The 10,571-nt window shown below is 33.7% G+C and overlaps 1 protein-coding gene across 1 annotated transcript; it reads right to left on the reverse strand.

Annotated features, from left to right (window-relative positions):
- Window positions 1-1,017: 1,017 nt before the first annotated feature.
- LOC145118976 (uncharacterized protein At4g06744-like) lies at window positions 1,018-2,565 on the reverse strand. The gene has a single exon (XM_079054619.1). The coding sequence runs from the start codon at window positions 2,460-2,462 to the stop codon at window positions 1,254-1,256; it is 1,209 nt and encodes a 402-aa protein (XP_078910745.1). The 5' UTR covers window positions 2,463-2,565; the 3' UTR covers window positions 1,018-1,253.
- Between the last annotated feature and the right edge of the window lie 8,006 nt (window positions 2,566-10,571).

Genomic DNA, 10,571 nt, shown 5'->3' on the forward strand with positions numbered 1-10,571 from the left:
TCTATAATCATCAAGGGAAAACAACTTACTTCATGATCTATATGGATAACATAGTTCTCATAGGTAGTTGCATAACATTTATGGATAAGTTTGTCCATCAACTATCAAGTAAATTCTCAGTCAAAGATCTTGGATCATTGCATCATTTTTAGGTGTTGGGGTCACCTCTACTCCACATGGGCTATTATTATCCCAACATTGACACATAGTTGTTGGTTATGATTTGGACCTTTAAATTCCACTATATATATTATCCCTTGTTGATGGATCATCGCTCACTAATGCAACACATTACCATTGACATGTTGGTTTACTTCAATATCTAGCAATCACTCGTCCAGGAAGTCTCTTTTCTTGTCAATTGAATGCCAAGGTATATGCACGCTCCAACACAACTATATTAGTAATCTCTTTGATGAACACTTCGGTACTTAAAAGGTATAATTCATCATGGGATATTTCTAAAACAAGGTACTCTACTCTTTCACCGCATTCTTTTGATTAGGGTAACCATATATGGTGGTCAATCAACAATAACATATGTATTACAACTCAAATTCAACATTATGTTATGTCAAGTTGGTTAGTCTAAAATCCGTTTATCATTTGTCTATAAAGGCAAGATACAAAACCTTGGCAAATGCAACATCGAAAACTCTATGGGTTCATAGTCTATTACTTGAAATTGGTGTCAAGATGACCCAAACTCCTACTACATTTTGTGATAATTACATGGCTACATATCTATGTTCCAATCTCGTCTATTACTCTCATATGAAACATCTAGCACTCATTTTGTTCAAGAAAAAGTTGTAGATGATCCTTGAGTGCATTGCACATAATTAGCTCTATGATCAAATTGTTGATGTTCTTATAACCAAACCATTGGCTCCCAAATACGAATTACAATTCATATTTCTCTTTATCTATAGTATTCCACTATGGTTAAATTAAATTCATTAAATGTCACGATTTCACCTCATTCAACAGTTTCATTATTTTATGCGGTACGTATGCTTTTATTAAACTTGGTTGCATGTGTTGGTTCAATTTTCTCTGCAGAAATCGTTTACATAAAAGTTGAGCTCCAACTTAATTACTTGAGCCATCAAAACATTTTGACTTGGATTGAAAGAAAAGTCTTGATACTTATGTTTATAAGGATATTTTCAAATATGTATCATTTCTTTAGAAAAAATACCCCACATGATACCATAATATTCAACTTAAAAAGTAAGAACAAAGTAGATTAATCAAAAAGGTGAAGGAGCCGGTTCCGAGAGACTCATCTGAGAACCACTGAAATGAGGCAACCAACAAGGAAGGTAATGGTATGTCTGCATGTAAGAACAATACCTCGGCTTTGCAAAGAATGCCGCACACTGCCATACCGGCCTCTGAGATGGGAGCCCAGGGATGCAGTTCTTCCTCACGTCAAGCACCCCTTTCTTCATCAACCCTCTGCAAATCGGACCTACTTGAATGAAATAGTTATCAGACAACGACAGGTTAGCCAGACTACTCATGGCACAAACCACTTCCGGCACCATCCCATACAACAAGTTCCCAGCGAAGTTAAGCACTTCTGCTTTCTTCAAACACCCTAATGAAAATGGTAATGGACCTGTTAAAAGGTTGTTCCCAGCGTCAAAAACCACGGTTTCTTTCAATAAACCGAGCTCATAAGGGAGGCATCCACTCAGCATGTTATTTAATAGCAAAACCTCTGATAAACCCGACAAGTATCTGGCGATGGTACGAGGAATTGGTCCATAGAATTTGTTGTTGGCTAAGGTGAGGTATAGAATATGTGAGTTTCCGAGAACTTCAGCCAGTTTCTGAATGAAATTATTGTTGTTCACAAACAAGATGTCCAAGTCTTTTGTGAAGAGTTGAGGTGGGATCGAACCTGTAAAGAGATTAAATCGGATATCAAGAAACGATAAGCTGTTCATACCTAGTATCGAGTTTGGAAAAGATCCAGAAAATAAGTTGTTGCTGATGTCGAGTTCGTACAGGTAAGGAAGCTTAGCTATGTTTGGAGAGATGGAGCCTGAAAAGAAGTTAGAGTTAGCATGAAAGAGCGCAAGGTCGGGTAGTTGGTCAAGGAAACCATCAAGACTTGGGGCTGTGAGTTGGAATCCATTGAAGTCGATGGATGCAAGAGTGATGGCAGTTTTGTTGTCTGGTGGGTTGTCACAGTAAAACCCTCTGTAACTACATATATCTGACCCCACCCAAGATCCAGTGATGTTAAGGGGGTCGGAGGAGATGGTGTTCTTGAAGCTTTGTATCAACGGGTAGACAACAGAGAGTCTTTGATCAATGAACGTTAGTCCATCGAGTTCATCTTTGATTACTTTGACAGGGTTTCCAATGATAGAAGTTATTCCTCCATGAACTATATCGACTCCAAAAGCCACGACAACAACGATCTTGAAAATGAAAACAATCATCGGCATTTTATTGGTGAGTTTTCTTCGAGCTCAAATGTAAGAACCAGAGAAATGTTAATGGATTTGATCAAAGTAGCCATTAAATATTACTCATTCTCAAGGGACCACTAATCTTTCTTTAAGGTTCGCGCGCAGTCGTCTGGATTATGGAATGGAATTATGTTTTACATTAGTCAATGAAAAGACCCATGTTTATGGCCATGTAGGATACCCAAACTTGAATGAGAAAGGATGAACAACATGGTAGGTCAGGTCCCACAAATTAACCTTTTGACACGTTTTTTTTTAATCTTACACTGTTTTTCATACCGATAATTCAACTAAAAACAAACAAACGAACAAAAAGTAGCATAAAAGGTTCTCAATTAGTCAATTTATTGCTATGTACAGTATAATACTAGTTAGAATATTAAAGATGAATGAAAGATTTATTGGTTGGTGTTGTTGGTCTTCCACTTAGAAAAGGAAAGATGAAGAAGGCAGTGGAATGCTTTTGATTCAAAGGTGCTGATGATTGGTTAATACTTTTATTTGTTAATGTACTCCACCAATGACATGACATGGCAATTGGTGCATTCACATGACGCCCACTTCATGTCATGCCTCACTTGACAATCTTTTAAAAGTCTAAACCAAAGTATTATAAATTATTAACAATGATTAATATAAAGGCTATTCGTTAAAAGAAAAAAAATAGGAGTCATTTTTATAATTATCCAGAAATAACTACGCATTTCATTAAAAAATCGTCGAAATGCCTTTAAATTTGCACGAACATTTCATTTGCCATTTACGCTCCGATTCAAGACCTTATCTGGTTATCTCTACCGGAATACAACGACGAATCTAGTATTTAAATTCACAAATATCCAGTTTAAATGAGGTAAAAATAATAAATAGATCAAATTTTTTTATCGGATTGGTATGTGAGTGACACTATCTAAGCCAAGTATTTCAATAACTATAGATCAGTTCTTATATACTTTGAGAAAGGAATTTATTGTTCATTATTTCCATTTGATTTTTTATAATTATGCAATTAATAACTTGTGTCATTTTTTTTTCTAATAAAAGTATTAAAATTATATCATAAATTTTCACAAACTCATAATCATTAATAATTGTCAATATTGCATATTAACCACAATTGTGGTTGATATTGTCAAAGCAACTACTTTTCTTTGGTTCAAACACATGAACAGCCATGGAGGTCTAAATTGGACTGATTCGAGCATTTACCCTTTTAACTAGCATGTATTTTTGAATTTTGTTGTTTCCTCTTTGTTGTTTGTAACTCTTTACTCTCATGAGATATATCATTCGCTGGTTTCTCAAAAAAAAAAAAAAAAAAAAAAAAAAAAAAAAAAAAAAAAAAGAAGAAAAAGAAAAAAAAACAATATACAAACATTAAGAAAGTATACTATATTAATAACTAAACAAATAATATATTATATTAATAAATAAACAAATAATTAACACTATTTTTATTTTTTTTAATTAAAGTTATAAATATGACTATAATTTAAATAAATCAGAAAATTAAATCAGATTATATTAAAAAAAAAAAGATGGAAACCTGAAATATGAGAAAATATAATTTGACAGTTATTTCCATACACAGTACAACATACTAAATATCAATGTGTATTTTGTTAGATATGTAGAAAGAGAGACCTCAAAAAAGAACACAGGGTGCAGTGGAGAAGTAAGCATGATCCACGAAAAGGGACAAAAGATGGCGGAGATGGGTTGTTAACGACGGTCTGACAAGTTGGAAAGAACCGGTATAAAATTATTATTGAAGACAAATTGCAAGCAGTAGAGATGGAGATGAGCATAAGATTAACGACATTGTCAACACCAAAGGAACCGACAACACAATGATAGAAAAAGATGAAGACAATGGCATCCCCCAACGATTTTGTATTTTCAAGGGTTTTGCCCTTTTTCCCACTCTTCTCTTATTTCTTTTCCTACCTTATAAAACCTTCTTTTCTTATTGTTTTACAAGCTTGAAAGTTAATCCTACTAAAAATATGTAGAGAATATACTTTGTTTTGTTAACTATCTCCTAACTTCATAATATAACTATAATAATACATTTTACTAGTTTTAAGATTAAAATTAGATTAAAATTTGATCTTATATTTGACAAGTTTGAAAAAATAAAATCGTTGTATTATTTTCTGTAAGGTTTATGTTGCTTTACTTGTCGAATTTGACTTCCCCACAGGTGTCCATATAAAATTTATCCTATAATCTACAAAAACAAAAGAAAAAAAACTCAAAATCAGGGGTGTTGTACATGGCATAGGCGGAGGCACATTGGATCCCGGGGTATCCCGGGATGCCCCTCAAAAAAATATTAGTGTAAATATTTTTGGAGATCTCGAAACGCAGATTCATTCTACCCACATACCACCTCACTCGATTGAGATCTCGAAAACGGAATGGAGCTCATCCACTGGTTTACTCTATTCATCTCAATCGTCTTCTTCATGTCATCTTCTGAATCATTCTATCTCCCTGACATTGCGCCCCGTGATTTTCAAAGGGTACGTACTCCGGAAGCCCTCAATATTCTTTGGATCTAACAATAGCATTTTCTTTTGATTTAATTTAGTTAATGTAACTCAAATCGGCATCTGTATTCTGTCAATATGTTTAACGCGAATGATTTGTCTTTGTTGCTCTGATTTCACTTCAAAATCTCAGTCTATAGCATGTAGTTATTGATCCAATTTATCATGTAGTTGCATTGGGGAAAGCCGAGCATGAAGCTGGGGAGAAAGAGACTTTCTCTTTGTATGATTCCGAACTCTAAACTTAATTTTTCTTCTTCTTTATGAACACTGATTCGATATATTGATTTTAGCACAGTCCATTGACGAATCTGCGTGACAATTTGATCATCTCAATTCAGGATTCCGAGGGAAATCAAATATCACATTCAGGTTTATAATAAAACTCTCGAATTCATCTCACATTGTGTAGAATCAGGTTAATTTGGTTCTAATCAAGGATCAATTTGATATTGGGCTTAGGTATTCGAACCATGTCTATAATTGAAAAGGGTATTTGGGATGACTTGTTTCCTATTGAAGGAGGTGGACTTATACATATGAAGTTGCAATTCATTCTTTATTTTTTTCACCATTATTTCATTCCATGATGTATATAGCCATATAAGAGTGTTTGGATGTGTTGTTTAAGTTAATCAATTTCAAGTGTTTGGAAGTTATGTTTATCCTGTTACTTGTAGAGAGAAGCTGCAATGAAGAAAACGCAACCTGAGATTCTTAATAGCAGGCTAAGAAAGAAAGAAAGTGCCAAATCTCTCACATCATTGCTGCAAAACAAGAGGTCTCAGGTTTGATCTTGCACTATCTAAAGAAACATTTAGGACTTCTTTCTTTTTCTTCTTTCTCATTAAGTAAAAGATAGAATGAATGAGGACAAATTTATAAAAAGTCATTAAGTAACAAAGTACAAATCACTGTAATTGGTGAGTGCTGGTATAGTCAACACAAAGTTTTTATTGACCATCTCATTTCCAGATCTTACTGTATGTTACGTGATTTTTTTTCGGGATACCCCTTTAGTTTGACCCTGGCTCCGCCACTGGTACATGGGAACTCATGAGATATATGCAGGTGTTGGAATAACATATAAACATGCAAAAAAAAGTCCATAATTACTGAGATAGCCCTTCTACCGAGGTACATATCCTCCATGATGACAAGTCAGTTGCAAGTCCAAGCCAAGACCACATCATAGCCAACCCACATACCCTATCGACTAGTTTTGAGTTAGAAATATGGGCTGAATGAAAACATGGCATATGTCGATCTTCAAGCTTAGAAATGGTTAGGGATTATACCTCAATTTCTTCTAAGTGATGATCCAATCTCTCTTCTCCAATATAGTATCATTCGATTCTCACTTCAAAGGAACCTTCTAAGCTTTAAATCTTTATCAGATCATCACAAGCTCTTCTTAAACCTGTTTCTCTCCAAATGGAGAGAGAATAAAGGCATTTGATGTGTTTATTTACTACTAATACTTTTAAATTTATAAAAACCTATCAGAAGACAACTAGTTAAAAACACAAATAAACAATGTATCTAGTTGTGAAATAATATAGTTAAGGTAAGAAAGGGTGTCGAACACTAGAAGAACGAGTATGATTCTAATTAAAACTACTGCTGCTAATTAAACTAATAAAATACGGTAAATGGGGTTTTTTTTATCTGTTTTTACAAGTTCAAAAACTTAAATCATCAACTAAAAAAAGTTGAATTAACTACGATTACTTTAACTAAATCAAGCAAACAGAAAACGATTTCAATTAAGATCAAAGAGCACTTTCGTTTAGCTTTGAATCACCTCCTCCATATGGTTGATTTCTTCAATAGAATGAAATATTTAGTTAGTTACCGATTTCTAATGTTACTAGTTATCTTGTTCTGATTCCCTAGCGTTTAACCAATTTATGAACGACTATTACAATGATCATGTAACAAGTGAACACCTAATTGATTTAATATTTTGAACTATGAATGATAATATCTAATGGTTATTTATCTATGATCAAGATAATTAATCAAGCACATAGAATGGCTATCTAATGCTCTCTAACATAATCAAAGTTACTAATTAATATAACCTAAACCTAGAATTTGTTCAACCTCTAGGTCGAACCATTTAATGATCATAAAAAGTTAAATAATAATTTAATGCAATTGGAATGATCATCTAACTACACATAACTTGAAGATAAGCAATAAAAATCAGAACTTTAATATGCTAAGTAGTTGATATATCAAACACAAGTACATACCAACTAAATAATCCAAATTAAAATTGAAAGCAACACATAGTATCAAGGATCATCTATATTAAACGAAAGTCTAGGGTCTTTATGTAACAAATCGTTATTCCAAACCTATGTAGTAATGTAGGTCAATTTGTAGTTCTTTTTAAAACAATAAAGAGAAATTTTAGCATACTGTGTATATTTACATAATTGACCCTCAAAAATAAATTATTAAACAATCTCGATTAGGATGAACCAAGTGGTAGAGATTGTAACAAGGTTTCCAAAAATATAAAGAACACTAAAATCCGAGTTATAACGAAGAAGTTATGACCAATCGAAGATCCGCGACAAAAGCGGCAAAACACTGTTCAGTGTAAAAACTGAATTTTCAATAAAAGGCTTTTTAGCCATAACAATCTAAATGAAAGTTGTCGTTTATGTTAAACCGAGAACTTTCATAAAACGAACGACAAAATCTGACTTCCTATGAGGAAGTTACGATTTTTCTAAGTTTCAGTATAACAGTGTACAGCTAAAAACTCGAAATAAAGATCAAGTGATTTTTAGCCGACACAACCTAAACGAGAATTGAAGGTCTCGTCAATAGTAGTACAACGGTAAAAAGACAAACAAAAACGGACGTCGGATGAAGAAGTTATGAATTTTTAAAACATTAAACTCTTTTGTAAACTTATATTTTTCCCCAAAATTCATATTTGTATATATATATATATATATATATATATATATATATATATATATATATATATATATATATATATATATGCATATAAATTAGATTCAAAAGGCTTAGGACTGATAACTCATTCTGGGTCCTTTTCCTTGTTTGGATGTGGGCTTATAGTACCGGTTATTTGTCCGAGTGTCGTTTAAATTTTACTTATATATAGAATTGTGTATGTATATAAATATAAAAGTTATTTCATCAATCAAAATACCTTTGTAACATGTTGAGCAAGGGGTTACATGCAAAAATAGTTAAATACCGATTCAGAAAGTACATATAAATTATAATAGGTATAATTTATGATACATAGAACAATAATTCATGGTTCAAGTATACTAAAATACACTGTTTTACAAGAAACAAGGGTTTTGATTCAAAACAAATCAAGGGTTTACAATTGTCAAATACATGTTTGGAATACAAATTCAAGAACATACCGTCAATCATTTATTTCAGAATGATTGGGTTTTCATGACTAATATACATGTAACGTTTATATGCTTTTTATGAGTCATTCAATTCAGGTTGTTTAATTCATTTAGACAACCAAGGTAAATTCCTGATATTATAACCAGAGTCTCTAGTCAGGGGATCGAAACAAGTTGTGTGTAGATCTATATCGGGATTGACAACCCCGCACTCAGGCTGCTAGCTACAGTCAGACATACACGCCAATGAGTGGCAATTGTTATCAACAGTTTAAACGCCCACAAAGCGTTTGTGTCAGGCCATCATGTCTTAGTATGGTTATAACAACTCATTAAAAAGATATTAACAATACGTTAGTGTATAATCAATTAAACGAAAGTACACCTTCAAAGTACTAGTTTACAGAATACAAACTACAATGGTTCAATACAGTTTTCAATAACAGCTGGTGAAGCCAGGCACACTCTCAGTTACAAGTTTTACAAATACAGGACATTGGTTTACAAATAGAACGGTTTTATGGGAATAAAACTACTTTTCATATACAACAGAAAATATAGGATTTTCTGGAACAGTTTACATATGCAAGATACAGAGACACCCCTTCAAACATAAACACTTATGCACTCACTCAACTTTATGTTGATACTCCCTTTTCAAACTACTTGTATTCTCATGGAAACAATAAACAGGTACTCCCCGAGCTTTTTGAGAAGATGGAGCTACTTTTAGTCATATCTTCTTCTTTTGTATAACTATTTTGGTTTCAATATACAATGATTGAACATATGTAAATACTTATACTTTTTAAATACAATGGTTGTTTGTACTTTGATTATTATGATGCATGTGTTGTGATACTACAAATGAAGTCCTCCACCCCCAGATGTTTCCGCCGTCTGGTTTAGGGGTGTGACAGATTGGTATCAGAGCATTGTTTATAGTGAACTCGGTATATCAATCCATAAAAGATATACAAACTATAAATACATCGGGGCTAGGAGCTCTGACTACAAGTATACTTTTTAAAGATTTAACTATTTTTACAAGAAGTATACTAACACTCATACCTACAAGTACAGTATCACAATCATAAGAACTTAAAAGTATTTGGATGTTGAACACTATAGTCAAACCTGGGCAGTTATGTAATCATATCTGGAATTAATATAGCCTGATCAACTATATTGATTTGAGATATGACCAACATGTGTTTGGGAGTGATAGTGGTTTTGCGACATGTCTAAAACTTACCATACATATTCAGAAGAACTATAGAACAGAACACAAAGATTAAAATACTACGGAGAGTATTTTACTAACCTTACCTCTAATATAGAACCTATGGCTGAACACAATCTACCGGGGAACCCTACAATCCACAAAATGCAGGATGGATCTCAGACTCAGATGAAGAACCATTTGAAGACAGCTAATCAAGTGGTACGGATACAGAGCCACAAGTCTGCAACCCTGGGGAGCGTCCCCTGAGACAAGATGAGGCAGAACCCATACCCGAGTGGGGCCAATATATCAACCATTGGAGTCGGAAAGACAGCCAACTCCCTCCCTACGGAATGGCACAAGGTTTCTATAACATCTCTAGAGAAGGAACAGCCGATAGAGATCTTCCAGTTATAGTAAACCGAATAGCCCGGCAAGCCGATCAATCAAGGATTTCGATTAATCGAATCCTCCAAGTGAATACGGTTGCGCAGGCTAACACTGCATATATCCTTCGTCTTGATGAAATGCAGGATGACACCCAACATCATATAAAAGCCCTTCAAAGGCAAGTCAATGCTGCTCAATCAGAGATAAGAGAATTGAGAGAGCATCAAACTGCCCAATAAAGGCGCTGGAAAGCACAAGACAAAGCGGAACCCAACAACCGTCAACCGCCGCAAGTAGTGTTCACACTACTTCTACTTTTTACTTTCTATATCGAATGTATATACTACTTTTCATGATATGTACAAAACCGGGTATCAATAAAACAATAAGCACTTTACTTCAACAAGAGTTATTACAATTTTCGTAAACATCCTGTTCCAAAGTTTTGGTTATAGTACATACATGTTCTAGTGTTATTTTTCATGTTTTTCGATACGACCGCAAA

The sequence above is a fragment of the Lactuca virosa genome, chromosome 6 (assembly GCF_052849685.1).
Source record: "Lactuca virosa cultivar CGN04683 chromosome 6, Lactuca_virosa_CGN04683_v6, whole genome shotgun sequence".
NCBI classification, from domain to species: Eukaryota; Viridiplantae; Streptophyta; class Magnoliopsida; order Asterales; family Asteraceae; genus Lactuca; species Lactuca virosa.

Bases quoted from the DNA above. Each gene is read 5' to 3' on its own strand.
- LOC145118976 (XM_079054619.1), bottom strand. From the start codon at position 2,462: ATGCCGATGATTGTTTTCATTTTCAAGATCGTTGTTGTCGTGGCTTTT.